Below are 18,358 nucleotides of genomic sequence, written 5' to 3' on the forward strand. Positions count from 1 at the left end.
CATTGCTACGGTCTAAATAAGTTGAGTTGGGTTAGGATTTCTTTATCGACTTGAAATTTTTTATTAGTCAAATTGGCAATCCAAATAACACAAATAAAATTTTAAATCTAATCCAATCCTTACAATTATGAGTCGAGTGTTTGGATTATTTATTTATAGTTTTTAAATATATTTTTTATTAACTTAAAATACTTAAATTTATCAATGATACATATTAATAACTAAGTTTTTCTAAAACTCAAATATTAAATATCAAAATCCATATATCTATTACAAGCTGCATAATAATATTCCCTATATTATGAAGGACATTTGCAAAAATAGTAAAAAAAATTTATGATAATAGGATTTATGTTTCTACATTTTCTAAATTGCAAAAGTAGTAAATTTAAAAACGGATAATACTTTAATAGTCGTCTGATACCATTAATTACTTGTCATATTCGTTGTTTCTTTTTTGTTATCTGATTGCAATTTTTTATATTTTAATAATATTAGAAATTCAGATTGAATTGAATTGAGTTGATCTAAATTTTTAAAAATATCATCCGAACTCAACCAAATCCGAAGAAACATAAAAAAGATTCGACAATCCAATCTAAAATAGTAACTAAACCAAGCCAACGGTTAGTCCGGGATTGTCAATTTATTTGAACAATCCTAACTTATTAATTTCTTGTTAGATTAAAAAATTTCTGTAACAAAATGAAATTTTGTGTGTAGAATTTACAAATTTTATTAGTTTAGAATATTTGCACAGTCCGTTCATCTTCATATTTTCTCAAAAAAAGAAAAAAGAAAAAAGAAAAATACCGACCAACCGTCAAACCCATAGCTGAAACACTATCTTCTCCTAATTTCCAATCATCTTCCTTATCTTTCTCTCAGCTCCTTTTCCCTGTTGCTTCTTCGTAATCAAATCCATCAATGGACGCCATTTCTTATTCAACAAACCAATTCTTTCGTCACCCAAATGTCAATTCTCGCCCATGTGTTCTCTCTCCAATGCCGTCTCATAATCCGTCACTGGTTTTCTTCGCTTCGAACACGCGGCATCGCCAAATCTCCACTTTCTCCCAATTCTCAGGTCCATGCCACAGGATTTCCAATCTGGTGCCCAAGTCTTCGGATGAGAACAACGACATTGTGCCCTCAGAAGATGACCCTGAAGATGGAGTATCCCTTGGGACTATGAAATTGCCTTTGGACACTGACATTGCTAGGTTTCAGGTCTTACTCTTTCAAGTAGGTCAAAATTTTCTCCCCTTTTCCCTACTTCAATAACCCATGAAGGGTATACTAGGTAAATGATTTCTTGGCTGTTTGGATTGCAACAGTGGGCCAATAGTCTTTGCCAGGGAGCTAACTTGCCACTTCCAGTGCCATTGAAGGTGAGTAATGGGCTTGCATTACGTGGGTTACTGATTACAATTTTTAAACGATAAAGTAATGTTAGAGGTTCTGTAAGGAAGCTAGACGTCATCATGCTCGATCATAGTTAATGATGCCGGCCAATTTTACATAAGAGAATACTGTCGCCAACGAAAAGCCAAGAGGCTCTTTGGTAATGCCGATATAAAACTAGGAGCAGGAAGTTGACTGGATTTAATATTGACAAAACCCAAACAACAGGACATTTTAGGACCGGATTGAGTAATAGGTCAAAAAAGAAAAAAAAGTTCAAAAGCTGTTCTTTTTGTTCTTTCTGTTTTATGGATTCTTTATATGTATTTATATGACGATATAATCATCCTAATAATTGTTCTCTTGTGAATAGAATTACAGAGCGACTCTTGATTAGCATTGCCTAGCGCAATGAGACAAATACATTTACACCTTATAATTTTGAACTGTGAAATTAACAACTAGACAAGGCTTTGCTTTATTTTGGTCTACACGTTCTTAATATTTGCTATGCATAAGATATGGGGAGTTTTCGTACATAATAAGTTGATTACCTTTCTCAGCAAAAGCTCTAGCGGGAACTTATTTTTCATGAAAATCAAACAGGTTGACAAAATACCCAGTGGAGTTAGACTTGGTTTTATCACAATTGGAGACGGAAAGACAGAAGTTCTCGTGTATATAGATTGCTTGGTTTTCCCTGCTACTGCCAGTACTAGTCCAATTTTTCGGGCCATAAGAAATGGACGCTTAAAGGACCAGTCACCTCCTGGTGAACCGAGAATTATGAGGAGTCTTTTGGGTGCTTTGAAAAAATCAGTTGAAATTTCTAGAGTATGAGTTAATATTTGTTTATGTAAATGAAACAAACTTATCTTTTCTTCTGTCATTAGGTAATGTAAATGACTGTCAGTGAAGGTTCACTTCAATGTATGATCTGGCTCTCATATATATATATATATATATATATATATGTTCATGTCCTAATTCAATGTGGCTTGATTTAGAAAATTATTTCTTATGGCTTTAGTCTCATTCAGAAAACTACGATATAAGATCCTCTTAAATAAAAACAGCATGACAGCATAATGCTGACCTTTCAGTTGTCCTCTACTGATCTAGAATGCACAACACTTGCTTTCCACTTTTGGAATATCCACAAATTGTTGATGGAGACATGGGAAACATGCCATCAAGAAAGCTAAAAACAAGGAAGTTTGTTTGAAGTATCAGTATTTGGTTTATTCACACTGAAATTAAAGTTAGCTGTTGTGTTGGTGTTGGCCATTGCACTCCCTGCCAAGGCAGAAAACGAGAACAACGTGCTTAGAAGGGGAAAAATGACGACAGCTACGAGCAGCCATTTATGGTCCCATTTGGTAACCATTTTACTTTTTGTTTTTGTTTGTGAAGATTAAGCCTATAAACACTACTTACACCTTCAACTTTCTTCCTTTGTAAACTACATTCTACCAATGGTTTAAAAAATTAAGCCAAAATTTGAAAACTAAAAAAAGTAGCTTTCAAAAAGTTGTTTTTATTTTTGGAATTTGGCTAAAAATTCAACCATTGAGAAAGATGTAAATCTTTGTAAGACATGGAAAAGAAATAGGCTTAATTTTCAAAAATAAAAATAAAAAAGCAAATTGGTTACCAAAGGGGGCCTATATAGTTTACCAACTGCAATAAATATGAACATTCTTTTCTGTTTTATCTGCTTTCTATGGCATACTTAAATAGACCATTGGAATGAACTTTTCACAACTTTCTTAACCTAAAGAAATGGAAGAACTGAAAACTGCAGATGTGATGCGTGGTGATGAAGTGGAGAATGGTTTCGATGCAATTGTTATAGGGTCAGGATATGGTGGTTCTGTTGCTGCATGTCGGATGTCTATGGCAGGAATAAAAGTTTGTTTACTTGAGAAAGGCCGCAAATGGGAATCTCAGGATTTCGTTACTGACAGCATGAACATAACTTCGGCTGTGAGGATGGAAAATCGCAATTTAGGCATAAGCTTTGGTCCCAAAGATGCATTATTTCAGGTAATTATGTTCGTACTATTAAGTGTTATTCTATTGTTGTTCCTTTGAGATTCAGAGTGAGTATGAAGAAAATGACTTGTATGCATATATGATGCATACATAAGGATATGAATCAAGTTTATGATATTTTAGGGAGTCATGAAGTAATCATGATTAAATTTTTTATTTTACGATCTCATGAAAAACCAGAGATGTGCAGTGCCATGCAATGCAACTTTTAATTATTTGGATATATTGAAAGAGTGGCTTTGAAGTTATTGCTTATTATACATCTGTATATAGTTATGGGACAATCACTATCTAAAGGAGTTGCTTAAAGTTAAACCAGATCATACATTACATCTACAGAAACTAATTAGTTTGTAATTGAATATTTATAAAATGTTTTGAATTTTAGGTATTCGAACAAAATGATTCTATAGCTACTGTAGCCTGTGGGCTAGGGGGAGGTTCGCTAGTGAATGCTGGAGTGATGGTTCCAACCCCGGTTCTTGTTAGAAGGGATCCAAACTGGCCAAAAGAATGGGAAAGGGATTGGAATTTCTGTGAATCTGCTGCAACAGCCATGTTGAAGGTTCAAAGTATTCCCATCAAGTTTCCTTCGGCCAAAGTTTTAGATGAAATTGTTGACGAAGAGATTGAAGGATGTTTTGAGTCTTCGCTGAATCTTAGCATTAACTTCGATCTTGAGGAATCACTGTCTAATTCAAGGAAAATCCAACAGCGGGGTAACTGCTTAGCTTGTGGAAATTGCCTTGCTGGATGTCCTTACAATGCCAAGAGTTCAACCGACAAAAATTATTTACTGACAGCCATCCAGGTACTTTTTCCACTGCATTTCATTTACTAAATCCACCCTCATATATATGTGTATGTACATTTAATACGTGTCATGTACATAAGAGCTTTTCTTTTGATAAGATAGAAGATTGCTGATCAATAAAAGTTACAAGAAGGATTTCCGGAACTTTTATACCAAAAATTATATTGATCATTGAAATACAACAAGACTAGCAATGATTAACTTCTGCGAAGTACTAATGTGTGCAGTGGCTCCCCCTTTCCCCTTTACTTAACACCTATTCTATTCATTTCATTGTGCTCGTCTTATTCCCCTGCAAGCTTGTTCTTCTACCATCTAACTCCTAGGATGTAACTACTTTTAATAGTTGTATTATGTAGGTTTGGCAATACCACAAGTGTTGCTCGGCTGACATGGAATTGAAGTCAATTGTTTAATCACTGACTTTTCTTTTCATTACATCATTGTTCAATTTTCTAAACAAGGAATTTACTCATGTTTGATGGGATAATGTCTAGACAACATGTTTTATGTATCATTAGCACTATGATTGAAATCTGTCCTTTTCCTTTTCGTAGGCAGGATGTGTTGTTCATACTACGTGTCAGGTTCAGTATGTCGTAAAAAATTCACCTAACCAAGAAGGCAGAACCTCCCAAAAAAGAAGATGGTCTGTTTACTTGAATGAGATTGACTTTATAGCCTGTGATTTTGTAATCCTTTCGGGTAAGGAAGAAGCAAGATATTTGATTACTTGAAAGACTTTTTACGATTACTTACATTTTAATCTTTTCTTCTCAGCTGGAGTTTTTGGTACAACTGAGATACTCTTTCGGTCTCAAATGAGAGGACTAAAAGTTTCTGAAGCACTTGGCTGCGGATTTAGCTGTAATGGAAATGCTGTGGCCTACCTTGCTGGGAGTCCTGCACCCTTGAATGGTTATGGGTTATCTAGAGAGCAGCTATGGAAAAAAGCTTTTCATGAACGGCCAGGACCGTCTATCTCTTCTTCGTACACTTCTTCATTGGGATTCACAATTCAGGTGCATAAATGTCTTTACATGCAAAAGCTCGATTCTCACCTGGAAATATTGGGCTTTAGATCATTGGAGGTAGAATTCTATAAATATGATGATAATATCCAATCCCTTTTAGCTCCTTTGGAAAGGTCCTTAAGGATATCGTTAACTTCATTTGCCATGAATGGGGATGGAGAAAACTGGATAGTCTGGTCTAAGTAACCAATTAGCAAATGACTTGCACGAGAGTAATCTAGGGATCTCCTATAAAAACTTGAAAATTTTTCCGTTTATCGATAATTTATGATCTTTTTGAACCAATGTTTCTAGAAAGTAGAAACTAAGGGTTTTAGGATTGCCTTACCTCTCACAGGCATGCCAAAATAATTGATAGATCACCCGTCTTTCCTGGAAACTAGTTATTTAAGGATTGCCTCTCAAGTCGCTTGGGCATGTCAAGATAATTGGTTGCTCACTCACCATTCTCGCAGATCTACAAAAAGAACGATGGCTTATTGGAGAAGACATCCTGTATTATAATGATGAGCCATTGAATTGATTGAAAAAGGCATCCACTATAGTTATAATTTGCGATGAGATACCGAACCGTTAACCATAGTTTGCTCTTAAATATTACTTCTTTTCCTATGAATGACATTGAGCCCAAATAACGTTTACTTTTTTCCTGCATGCTTGGATTTTTTGTCCTTTTTTTATTTTAAATTCAAATGGTTGATTTATGTTCATAAAATGTCCTTTTGAGTTGTAAAAATTGCTCTGTTGAGTTTTAACTGAATTCTTTTTCCTTGTGCCATAGAGTGCAGTGCTTCCTTCGGCTTATCCTAACCTGCTTTTTAAAGGCGTTACCACTTATGGATGGCCCAATGGCTACTGGTTCTTTCATGGAATTTTAGATAAGTTGAAACAAGTCCTAAGCTTCAAAGCCAGCCAAGCAATTGTTCTAAACGCAATGGGTTATGACAAGGGCGATGGGAAAATTATGTTGCAGAGGGACACAGATAAAGTTTCTTTCTTTCCACCACTTGATTCTTTACTACCACAAAAAGTAAATGTCTTCCAAAGAATCACAAAAAAGTTAGGGGGAGTTCTTTTCATTCCAAGGTACCGAAGCACATCAGTTCATCATTTAGGTGGGTGCAATGTGGCATCTGATCCTTCTCGTGGTGTTTGCAATGCCAGTGGTCAGGTTTTTGATCTCCAGAATCCTGCTTCTGTGCATCCAGGACTCTATGTTTGCGACGCTTCATTAATTCCACGTTCTGTTGGTGTAAACCCGTCTTTTACAATCACAATTGTTTCTGAACATGTAAGCAAGCATCTTGTGAGTGATATTCTCAAGTACGAGTGCCAACGTGGCATTGAGCTTTCTGCTATCAATGATAACAAGCATTCTACGCCTAAAACAAATACAAATAGATCCCAGAGATCAATAGTCATGGTTAAAGAAACCATGAAGGGTTATGTGGGCGGAATGCCTTGTGCCATTTTTCTCATAATGAAGATGAACCCTGAGAGTTGGAAAGATTTCAATCAATCAAAAGAAAGTCTTGGAGAATGTCATCCACTTCTTAGAGGAAAGGTTGGTGGATATGTCGAATTTCGGGGCATTGAGAAGGACAACCTATACATTATCGACGGGGAAGTCAATTTGTGTGATACTGGTTGCAGAACTCCCTTCACTCAGTATATGACTTATGATCTTCTCCTTGCAGCTTCTTCTGGTGCAAGGTGGGAGTTTAAGTTTGTTTGATGTATTCTACTTCCATACCACTTATCATCTATATTATGGATAACATTGTTATGCCCTGTAGAACTATATTTTATTCTAAAAAGTTAAAATGCAGATATATTCTGAAGGGGAAGAAGACCTTGAATCCTTATCTCTTTGGTTTATATGCTTGGCGAGAGACAACAACTCTGCAAGTGAGAATTGAAAAGGTTTCAGAAAACCATTCGATGAATGATGTTTCCATTTTAGAAGGGGAACTTAGCATCTCAATTTTAGAACTTCTCAAGAGTTTCTTAAGCCTTAAGGGAAAAAAGAGAGGACAATTCATTAGTCTTTTGTTAAAAACTTTTGTGAGAACCTATATCTTACAGATACCACGGTTGACATACAAAAACTCAACACCAATGGGGTTCTTAGAAAACCTTTGTGGATATACTTCTCGTATTGAAATAACAACAGGTACTAACTAAGGTTAATGGCTTTGTGCAGTACTGAAACTTGAAAAGACTTCCTGGAAGAAAATATTAATTACCGTTTTTAAGATGTCAATGTTCATTTCTTTGTCTTGCTTTGATTTTCAACTAGTCTCAGCCATTGTCGTATGCATTGTGCAGAAGATGGAATTACCATTAGTTGCACAAAGTTTAGCTGTGCCCAATATCCATCGAGGGTTCGAGAAGGAAAACAACGTAATCCAGTTATCCTGATTAATGGCTATTCAACAGAGAGTTACTATCTACCAACAGAACCCATTGATTTAGCTAGAACTTTACTTGGAGAAGGGCACGATGTTTGGCTATTGCAATCTAGATTACACCCTCTAAATCCTTCTAATGACTTCACAATAGCAGATGTTGGCAGATTTGACATCCCTGCTGGTAATATGTTCAGAAAAAATTAACTGCTCGGATTTTTTCAGTACCAACATTACTTTGTTTTCATTGAGCTTTTTTGTCTTTCATTTATTTCTGCAGCAATCAACAAGATCCTAGAAATGGATGGGTCGTGCAGAAAAGTACACGTTGTTGCACATTGTGTTGGAGGGTTGGCATCACACATTTCTCTCATGGGAGGACATGTCTCTAGTTCTTGTGTGGCCTCTCTCTCTTGTACCAACTCTTCAATGTTTTTCGTGCTAACCTTATTGTCGATGGTCAAAATGTGGCTTCCTGTGGTCCCAGTGAGTACAACTTTCTAATATTCGCTCGAGTTCTTACTTTTCTGAATAAGAGTGTCAAAATGTGATTGATTAGGATCCGAAAGATGTCTAGACTACACATCTTAATTAGACAACTCTCACTTTCATCGATCTTTGGGTCAATGAAAGACTAAGTAAGTATATTTTGGCGCTTTTTGAATCTTATATGCAGATCTCCATGGCTATACTTGGCAAGAACAAGATTCTCCCTCTCTTGGGAACATCTAGTATCAGCAGAAGGCACCAGCTCCTAAAATTGATAGCCTATTTGTTACCACGATATGAGAGGTGCACGTGCAATGAATGTGAAGTCTTCTCCGGCATATTTGGCAACACATTTTGGCACGAAAATGTGAGTCCTTCTGTTCATCACTGGTTGAACAAGGAAAGCTCCACAGTGCTCCCCATGGCAGCATTTCCTCACCTCAGAAAAATTTGCAAAGCAGGTTTCATCGTTGACGACAAAGGGAATAACAATTACTTGATACATCCAGAGAGAATGGCATTTCCAACGCTATACATATCAGGTGGAAGGAGTCTTCTGGTAAGTCCTCTCACTTCCTTTCTGGCCAACAAGTACATGAAGTTGCATCAGCCAAAATTCAGACATGAAAGGGTGGTTGTGAATGGTTATGGCCATTCCGATCTGTTGATTGGAGAGAAGTCTTGTAAAGAAGTATTCCCTCACATCGTGTCACATATTAAATTAGCTGAAAATGAAGGTGCAATCACTGGTGAAGCCAAAAAGAGATGCAGTAGGGGGGAGGCATTGTCTTGGAGTGAAGATCCTCATGATGAGTATGGGGGCTTTGCTACTTGGTTTTCCCCTTGGGTCATTACTTGGATGTTCTTATGTCTTTTTGTTTTGTTATTGTTTCCATTCTTCACTTGAAAATTTTCAACGTGTAAAGCCATCTTAAATGTTGCTTATCCAATCAAGACATTACAATAATAGTGAAGATGTCGGAAGTTTGAATCTTCACTCCACCTATTATTGAACTAGAAAATGACGTGGTTTGTTAAAAGATTTTATTTTTTGAATATAGAATTTCATTTTTTGTTAAAAGATTTTATCTTGTTATATGTATGGATGCAACCAAAAATGAATTGGGATATTTCAAAGTTAAAAGGAAAGAAAAATTAAATGATACAGAAAACAATGTGCATTTGCTTATATGTAAATTTATATTCTTAGAAAATAATATATCATTTAATTTGATAAAAATGGGACCAGCAATTCTTGTTTAGAGAGAAACGGTGTAAAGCGGGAGTCCTAAGAAAAACGGACGGTGATAAACCTATCCGAAGCCAATATAAGATTCATTTTCAATTTCCTCAACATGAAAACGAATTTATAAATGGAAAATGCTTATATTAAATTCATGGTATTAATTTTTCACCGAAACGGTTCTAAAAAAAGTCACCAACATACATTTTTCAACATGAATCAATATTCTCTATTATATTGTAAAAGAATTTATAAAATATAAAAAATAATAATAAGATAACATTCCTCTAATATAATATACACAATAAATATATTAATAGTAAACAATAGCTTGAGTTTTCAATTTTTATCCGTGTTTAACCTTTTACAGATATTGACATTTGATGCGACTTCTTTTTATCATGTGTGGGATGGGAGATTAAATCAAATTCATCCTCCATGTTCTTAGGTCAGCTCGGTTGGAATTTTTATCATAAAACTCATAGTTTGGAGTTTAAATAATATTATACTCAATAAATTGGTTATTGAAAACTTATTTGTGAAATTAGAATACTATAATCTTTAATCTAAGTAAAATAAAGTCTAGAGGCTATCTAGTATAGACTTAAAACTTTACATAGAGACATAAACGTGGATCAATTTCGAATATATAGCCCAAACGGTCTACAATGTATGAATAAAGTTAAACGTCTTATTTTGAAAACATTATGAATGCGACCCGCTTTATAATTAGTACAAACGATGTGATTTTAATTCGTTCATGTAGAGACATGGAAGTGGGGTATCCTATGTAAAGAGTTTATATAACATTTGAACCATGAAATAGTCACTTTTAAGTTATAACACTGTTGACTATATAAAACTGACTATTTCAATCTTTTATGACCTAGGTAACTTAATCTTAATCCTAGGCTAACTATGAACTTCTGTTCAAACGGTATTATCCTTAGATCTGCATGGGTGAGGGTAGCTCAACGACGCTGGCCCAACAAGTCTTCCATTTCAAGGGTAAGGCTGAGTGGATAGATATAGACATAGGGTGCAAAGTAGAATTCACTCCTACCAACGACGTTGGCCCAACAAGGAGATAGCCAACAACGCTGGTCCAACAAGCCTCCAATTTCAAGGGTAAGACCGAGTGGATAGATATAGACATAGGGTGCAAGGTGGATTCACTCCTACCAATGATGCTGACCAAGTGGATAGCCAACTACGCTGGCAAAACAAGCCTCCCATTTCAAGGGTAAGAGCGAGTGGATAACTATAGACATAGGGTGCAAGGCGAAATTCACTTCTACCCGTTTTTTGGGTTAGTAGATAGATTGTTTCCTTAAGGACTGAATTCAAGTCTTGAACAAGGACCCCCACCCTCTCATTGGCTCGAGAGGCATTCAGTTTATAGATTTTACCTTAAACCAATTGTTTAATAGTGGATCAGTAAGACTTAAGAAACAATATGTAATCTCGAGGATAAAACGGTACTTTGACCCAACTGAGGTTACGAACAACCTGCGAAGGATTAACTTACTGATCATTGTTATATCAGATGAACAGAAATATATCTATAGTGAGGAGAGTGCAACTACGAGATTTTAGTGGAATGACCCATTAGTTAACGAATGTTGATTAGCTCGATTTAAAAGAGTTTAGCCAATTAATCTCGGATCGTTGAAGCTCATGATATATAGGTCCATTAGGTTCCCCTACTAGCTCATACAGAATTAACTTATAACAATACGTTGGAATAATTCAAATTGTTCGAATTAGATAAAGAGACAGAAACCGACAAATATATTTGATATAGTCGTCGGCTATATATGTTTGATAGAGCTTTATGTTTAAATGTGATTGAAATGTTAAAAATATGAATACAGATTCATATTCAGAATCTCGGAATTGATGGAAATGATCAAACCTGTAAAAAGTCAAAATGTTGACTTTTGACTTTGAAAAATCAAATTTTGACCGACTTTATATTCAAATATGATTTGAATTTCAGAAAATGAATGCGGATTCATGCTCGGAGGTCAAAATTAGTCAAGACGAACAAAATGATAAAAAGTCAAAATGTTGACTTTTGACTAAAACAAGTCAAAGTTTGACTTTGACTTTAATAGTCACAATTTGATTTTAACTTTAATGGTCAAATGACCAAAATGCCTTTGAACAAAATGTTGGATTTTTCCACTAACACTTAGTGGGATAAGTGGCTACATGAGATGTAAACACTTAGCCCACTAAGTTTCACTAAATATCAGTGAAATATTAGTTGTTGAGATTTTATAAACAAATTACATGCATTTTTGCATGTAATTTGCTTATAAATATGTGTTTTTTTCAAATTTGTGAAAACTTTTGACAATTTTGTTAATTTTGTTTTTACAAAATTATTTTTAAAAAATTCTATCTTCTAAAAATTCTCAACCCTATCTCTCCCTCCAAATTTCATCTTTTTCTCAAACTTCCTTCATAGAACGAGTCCCAAAATCCAATTCTAAGTCTGAAGAATAGCAGGTCAACTTTAATTGTAGTCACACCTTCAAGTGTGTGAGGAGATTAGGAGGATTAAGGAAACTACAAAGCTATGTTTTCGATAATTCCTAATTTCGTTTAATTAGGATAGATTATGCATGTTAATCTTTAAATTTTTGTAAATGCAATTAGAGTAAAACTTTGTTTCTGTTTTTCACAGTGAATATATGCTTTCCATCAAGTTGAATATACGTCAATATCAATAATTTTCTGTTTCTAATAGTTTAAAATCAAATTGATATTTCCATTATATTGTAGAAAATTTCATAAGATAATAAATTGTTACTAATGTAAGTATGATATAAATAATAGACATATTTAAGATTTATAAAATATTTATTTAGAAATTTAAAATTATTATTATTATTATTTTTCTTTTATAAATCTTCGAGAGATAATCCGTCAAAATCAATATTTTAGGGATATTTTCGTCGAAAATTTTGAGTAGGAGTATTAAAAAAACCAGTAACCCGACCACTTCGATTTACCCAAACCATAGGAGTATTAAAAAAACCGATAACCAGACCACCCCAATTTATCCAACCCAGACTATAAGGATTGGATTTGGTTAAATGTTGTGTTTGTTGGATTGAGTTAGAAAATTAGAGAAAAAACGAGCTAGCGTGCAAGCAAGAGCTCGAATTAACTTGGTTCACCTCGATAGTATATATACAAATAGACTTGAAATTTTAACGTATCATCTCAAAAACAATATGAAATTTTGAAATTTATAGAAATTACATAGAAATGAAAAAAAAAAAAAAAAAAAAAAACCAATCGGCCACACAACGAGGCTTAAGTTCAGTGAAACTATCTCAATGTCTGCAGTTAAGCCAATCCTCTCAATCTTCTTCTTCGGCAAAGACAAAAAAATGGAAAGTGGGAACCGTTAGTGTTAGGTAGGCACAAGAATGGCAAACGATTCTCAAAACTAAATCCTTACAATCGCATCAGCCCTATCCCCTTCTTTTTTCTTCCAATTCTCCCTCGAAATTCCCTTTCTTCTCTCCTAATCTCTCTCTTTTGCTGTTTTCGATGTCTCTACCTTCTACCTTCGCTCCTTCCTCTCATTTTCCCCTCCCAATTTCACATTTCAAGCCCTCTCGCCATTGCAGAGCTTCAATTTTCTTATCCATCGACTATGGATGCTGCAAATCCCTCTATGCATCCTCTAGGAATACTTCCCGACGATCGCTGCGCATCTGCGCTTCTTCGTCCGATGGCGCGTCGGCTTCAGTTCCCTCTGATAGTGATAACACTCCCAGGTTAGTTTTTCGGGTTTAGTAGTTGTTGAGGAGTTGAAGTTTGTTGGCGACTATGAAATGTGTAATTGGTTGTGAATCTACAGAGAGTTGAAAAGAACATTTTACGAAGAAGCTACTGGTTTACTTGTGGAGTTCGTTTGATTTATTTTATGGTGTCTGTGTAGATGAAATTCATGTGTGCGTGTTGGAATTTATTGATTTTCTTTTTCTGTTGCTGCTTTTCAGTAACTTTTGTATCATAGAAGGACCGGAGACCGTTCAGGATTTTGTTCAGATGCAATTCCAGGAAATTCAAGACAACATAAGGAGTCGTCGTAATAAAATTTTTCTTCTAATGGAAGAGGTTAGGTTTTAAATGGAAGTGGATCCTTCAATTTTTTCTCCCTTGTAATTTGTGCGTAAAGCTATCGCCTAATGGATAGAATTATCAGTTCTAAATTATTATTTGTGAACGGTGGTTAGGTTAGAAGATTACGAATTCAACAACGCTTGAAGAATCTAAAAGCTATCGATGAGAATGACAATGAAGAGGCGTATGAAATGCCTGAAATTCCATCATCTATTCCTTTTCTTCCCCACGTGGTAAGTGGCAAAATTATCTATCGTATAAGCACGACATATTGAGTTATTTTCTTTTTCTTTTTTGAGTTGAAGAAAATGTGGGGTTTGAGAGATTCAAATCTCTGACTCGTAAGTCAAGGGTTGAGTTATGGCAGGCTAGCAGCACAACGTTTGTTAGGAAACACTGTATGCTGTTTTTTCTACCAGCGTCAGGAAGCTCAGGATCATTACTACATTGAGAACTTGATCTAAACATTCTCATCCTACAGAAGATGGCTTCACTAATAAAGATGCTAGGCTAGTGCCTGACTGTTACTTAAAACCAGCACAAATAATTTAGATGATTGCTGTCATAGTTTGGAAGGAAAAACTGAAACCTACTTTTATATTCCCATAAGAACTTAAAGTTGTGTTTACTATCCAGTTGTGAACAAGTCTGAAAAAGGTCTTATATGATGCACTCTCTCTTTTGTGTTTAGTTACTCAGGGTCATTTATTGATGGGTTTTATCTATTCATATTTGACTAAAGTGATTTTTTCCCTTCCTCCTTTGCAGACACCTAAGACGTTGAAGCAGCAATATTTAACCAGCTTGTCAGTTATATGGGGAATAATTGTATTTGGTGGCTTTATTGCCCCAACTGTAAGTTGATTTCTTACATCCTCTTCTTTTGGCTCTTGTTCTTCACCCTGGCGGATTGTTCTAGACTTGTTGATGGCGTATTGCCCTTGTATGTGGGTTGTTGTTTCTTATTTGCTTCTCGACTCCAGCCCAAAAAGTTAATGAAGAGATGAAACAGAATAACGAAACAAAAATGTCTTTCTTGAATTTAAAAACCAGCATGATTTATTAGCTGTGATTGTTAGTTTTATGGATGTTTTTGGTATTCTTTGGAGAATAGTAGTTTCTTGAGTTTTATATCAAAACTGAACCAGAAAATATTTTTCCTCATTGGACGCAATCTTTGAGCTTGAGAATAATAGAGAGATTTTATTTGTATTATAAAACATATACTTGGATGACGATGACCCTTTTTTTAAGATTCGTGAGAATATGAATCATAATAGAACATGATTTTGATCGAGTATAAGGTATCTTAATATCTTCTATTAGGAACTCTTCATATGTGGGACTTGAGAGTGGATATTTATCAGATATTGTATGCTTTACCATGCGAGCTACAAGTTGGGTTGGATAGATTTAATATTTACTGATTAACTGCTTCAGGAGAATAAGGTAGGATATCGATTCTGAATGATGGTGATGAAATTTCTTTTTTTCAATTAAAGCATAACTAACTTATTGAAGTCTTGATGATCATGCTCAATAAATTTCTACATTTGACGGTTATCTATTTGTGGTTCCGAGCCTCCGACCATCTAATGTTGGTGAAAAAATCCTTCCCATGGCAGCTGGAGCTAAAATTGGGATTAGGCGGCACTTCGTACGAAGATTTCATCCGCAACATGCATTTGCCTATGCAATTAAGGTATTTCGTGAAATCCAGTTTCTTTCCAAATTTGAATTCTGTTGCTAATTCGACGTTTGTTTCTCGTGTTTGCTTCAATTTCCCTTTTTTGAATCTCAATTTCAGTCAAGTGGATCCCATAGTGGCGTCATTTTCAGGTGGAGCGGTAGGTGTCATTTCGGCCTTGATGTTAATTGAAGCTAACAATGTTGAGCAACAAGAGAAAAAAAGGTGTAAATATTGTCATGGAACTGGTATGTTCTAATTTAAAGCGATCCTATATATATTAGTTTTGCTGCCCAATTCATAGTTTAATTTTGAACTTTTGGAATCGAATGTTTGTTATTCTCCTGTAGTATGATAAAATCACATTCTCAATTCAATTTAAAGATCTTATATCCAAGTTTAAATTTATGTTCGTCCCAATTTAAAGTTATTAAAATACCGTTTTGGTAATTTTAAGTTTGTTCAATTTTAATTCGTAATTGTCAAATTTTAATCTCTATACTTTCCATAAATTTTTAAATTTAGTTCACAACAAGAGTTTTTCTTCTCTTTTTAAGATTTCTGTAATGCATAAAATATATTCACATGCTATTCATGAAAATTATTATTATTATTTACTAAATTTTGCTAAAATTTAATTTTGAGGGACTAAATTTAAGATTCATAGGACTTACGGGGGCTAAATTTGGACAAGTGAAAGTATAGGAATTGAAACTGAACAACCTTCAAAGTTTTAACTATAATATTTTCCTTGTTTAATTTTTGAACCCTGGTTTCATGTCTACTTGGTCTCTAGCTTCCAAAAGTGCCTAATAGGTTTTTGAGCGTACATTTGCAATTTTGTATTTAATTAATCATTGAACTTTTAAAATATCTAATAGACTCTTGAACTTTCAATTTTGTATCTGTTAGGTTCTTAACATATTAAAAAAAAAAATTAATTGATCTATTAGATATAGATTTGAATTTTATGTTTAACTGAACTCACATCTAATTTTATCTTGGAGATATGTGAATTCTATAAAATATCAAATTTGTCAAAAAGCTTGATAAACAAACTTGAAAGTTTAATGATCTATTAGATGCCGAAAGTTTGAGGGTCAAGGACATATTAACAGTAGGCAAAGTTAATTTTGTCCGTTAACCAATTCCATATTGTTTTCCTTAGCTTAAAAGATTTTAACCATCCCTTCATAATCTTATTTATTATGGACAGGGTATCTGGCTTGTGCTCGATGTTCTTCCAGTGGCGTATGCTTAAATGTTGACCCCATCTCACTATCTGCTTCTTCTAGCCGCCCTTTACGAGTGCCCAAAACTCAAAGATGTCTCAATTGTTCCGGTGCAGGAAAGGTACAAAGTTTTAATCATAATTATTCTTTATTAATTCAAGAGTCGTTGAGATTACCTATATCGCTTTTGAAAACAACTTGGAAGTATAATTTTTAAAACTTTTGGCTAATGTCTTACATCTTCTTTCTTCTTCTTCTTCTTCTTCTTCTTCTTCTTCTTCTTTTTTCTTTTTAAATCTAATGTTTATATGATCATTAATGAGCGTTTTCTTTTTGTACAACTTGATATAAATCTAGTACATATTTTAATTATTATGGAGAAGAAATCAATGAACACAATAGAAATAACTAGAAGGTGGCTTTCTTTGTCGATGACGTCAAGTTTGTGGCCTAAATACTTAGAGGGGTTTTCTTTACTCGTACTAACCGTCAACATGACCATTTGGCTTATAGAAGCTTACAAAACTATAGACGAGCAAAGATCCATCACCCTCATATCTCTCACCTTGAGTTGGTTTCTTGTTTTGGTGTCAAATATTTGATTTTGTAGTGTTGGGTTACTTGTTAGCTTGCTTCTAAAGAAAAGTTGTTTCAAAAGGCTGACATGATAGTGTCTGTCTCATAATAATTGTTTGATATGGATTAAAAAATCAGTATGCCTCTAGTGACCATTGGGTATAAATTCGAGGTTCTTCTTGCTCATTTATCTAATGGAAAAAATTGTCAGTCAGATTGTAGTGGCCTCATTGAATAATTTCTTCCATTGATTTATGAATATAAGTCTTTCATAAGTGTTGTATGGTTGAGTTTGTTATATGTACGTTAACTCATGTGTATGTTTGTTATATTTATGGTAACTTACATGTTGATTCAGGTAATGTGCCCAACATGTCTTTGCACGGGGATGTTGATGGCAAGTGAGCATGACCCAAGATTCGACCCATTTGACTAAGGTTAAACTTGTCATTTGCATTGCAACTTTTTTTTTCTTCCAAAGTTTCCTTTCGTGTTTGTCACTTAAATATTGGATTTGATATATATATACATAGATACATATATATAAAGGTAGAAATGTTGGTAAGGTAGCACTTTAGAACCAAGAAACATTGTCAAAATGAGCATATCCAACATAATACTTATAATATCGGCTTTAAACCAAACTGTTCGAATCTCCCAAAGTAAAAAAAGTGTTTATTAGAATTGATTAAACCTTTGTAATGCTTTAATATATAATTATTTGGCATTTTTATTTTAAGCATTTTTAATTTAGACTATTTATGTTACTAATAGAAAAGAGTTGATTCTTAAAAAGGGGTGGGATCTCTAATATCAAACAACATTCTTGGACCGAAAAAACAATGATGATAATAATTTTTTTGGTTTCTCTGAGTTTCATGAAAATGCTTCACACGTTGAACATATTAAAAAGAATAAATGGATCTGCTTCTAAAAGATGCATTATCAAATCATAAAATTTCTATTTCTCAAAGGAATTGCTGCTTCATTCATTTATAGGAACTTAAATTAAATATTTCGTATTTAATATGTTTATAACAATTTATATACAATAACTGAATTTTAGAAGTGAAGATTTGAATATTTTAAAGAAATTTCAATTCCTTTGTAATATGACAACAATATATATATATATATATATATATATATATAATAAACCACCCCAAGGCTTAATAGTGATTGCAAATAATAATGTAAAGGTTTAGTTCAAGTTATTGTGGACACTTGCAGAAAATTTATCTATTATTTTAAGTTTAAAATGGAATTGACT

General features: G+C 34.1%; 3 protein-coding genes across 7 annotated transcripts; all 3 read left to right on the top strand.

Moving 5' to 3' along the window:
• The first annotated feature begins 772 nt into the window (after positions 1–772).
• On the top strand, positions 773–2,391 carry LOC103500909 (uncharacterized). Its single transcript, XM_008464362.3, has 3 exons — positions 773–1,245; positions 1,338–1,391; positions 2,011–2,391. Exons 1-3 carry the CDS (start codon positions 928–930, stop codon positions 2,242–2,244), a joined length of 606 nt encoding a protein of 201 aa, XP_008462584.1. The 5' UTR covers positions 773–927; the 3' UTR covers positions 2,245–2,391.
• A 113-nt stretch (positions 2,392–2,504) lies between these two features.
• Positions 2,505–9,285, top strand: LOC103500910 (uncharacterized). 5 transcript variants are annotated; one of them, XM_008464364.3, is made up of 10 exons: positions 2,505–2,783; positions 3,209–3,450; positions 3,848–4,270; positions 4,831–4,978; positions 5,054–5,364; positions 6,089–7,020; positions 7,137–7,480; positions 7,636–7,899; positions 7,996–8,201; positions 8,392–9,285. In XM_008464364.3, the coding sequence occupies exons 1-10, from the start codon at positions 2,771–2,773 to the stop codon at positions 9,109–9,111; spliced, it is 3,603 nt and encodes a 1,200-aa protein (XP_008462586.1). In that variant the 5' UTR covers positions 2,505–2,770; the 3' UTR covers positions 9,112–9,285. The 5 variants fall into 5 exon arrangements, with proteins under 5 accessions (XP_008462586.1, XP_008462587.1, XP_050945050.1 ...); XM_008464365.3 differs by having other exon boundaries at positions 3,260–3,450; XM_051089093.1 differs by having other exon boundaries at positions 2,546–3,450; positions 8,392–8,571; positions 8,666–8,844.
• Positions 9,286–12,685: 3,400 nt separating this feature from the next.
• LOC103500908 (protein ORANGE-LIKE, chloroplastic) lies at positions 12,686–17,732 on the top strand. Its single transcript, XM_008464361.3, has 8 exons — positions 12,686–13,244; positions 13,470–13,587; positions 13,707–13,826; positions 14,362–14,448; positions 15,219–15,295; positions 15,401–15,528; positions 16,497–16,633; positions 17,447–17,732. Exons 1-8 carry the CDS (start codon positions 13,015–13,017, stop codon positions 17,522–17,524), a joined length of 975 nt encoding a protein of 324 aa, XP_008462583.1. The 5' UTR covers positions 12,686–13,014; the 3' UTR covers positions 17,525–17,732.
• Positions 17,733–18,358: the final 626 nt, after the last annotated feature.

Source organism: Cucumis melo, chromosome 8 (assembly GCF_025177605.1).
Source record: "Cucumis melo cultivar AY chromosome 8, USDA_Cmelo_AY_1.0, whole genome shotgun sequence".
NCBI lineage: Eukaryota > Viridiplantae > Streptophyta > Magnoliopsida > Cucurbitales > Cucurbitaceae > Cucumis > Cucumis melo.

Coding starts and splice junctions, on each gene's coding strand:
- LOC103500909 (XM_008464362.3), top strand. CDS start 928: ATGGACGCCATTTCTTATTCAACAAACCAATTCTTTCGTCACCCAAAT. Junction 1,246..1,337: donor TTCAGGTCTTACTCTTTCAA/GTAGGTCAAAAT, acceptor GGATTGCAACAG/TGGGCCAATAGTCTTTGCCA. Junction 1,392..2,010: donor CACTTCCAGTGCCATTGAAG/GTGAGTAATGGG, acceptor AAAATCAAACAG/GTTGACAAAATACCCAGTGG.
- LOC103500910 (XM_008464363.3), top strand. CDS start 3,187: ATGGAAGAACTGAAAACTGCAGATGTGATGCGTGGTGATGAAGTGGAG. Junction 4,271..4,830: donor ATTTACTGACAGCCATCCAG/GTACTTTTTCCA, acceptor TCCTTTTCGTAG/GCAGGATGTGTTGTTCATAC. Junction 4,979..5,053: donor TGATTTTGTAATCCTTTCGG/GTAAGGAAGAAG, acceptor TTTTCTTCTCAG/CTGGAGTTTTTGGTACAACT.
- LOC103500908 (XM_008464361.3), top strand. CDS start 13,015: ATGTCTCTACCTTCTACCTTCGCTCCTTCCTCTCATTTTCCCCTCCCA. Junction 14,449..15,218: donor GTGGCTTTATTGCCCCAACT/GTAAGTTGATTT, acceptor TTCCCATGGCAG/CTGGAGCTAAAATTGGGATT. Junction 15,529..16,496: donor TAAATATTGTCATGGAACTG/GTATGTTCTAAT, acceptor TATTATGGACAG/GGTATCTGGCTTGTGCTCGA.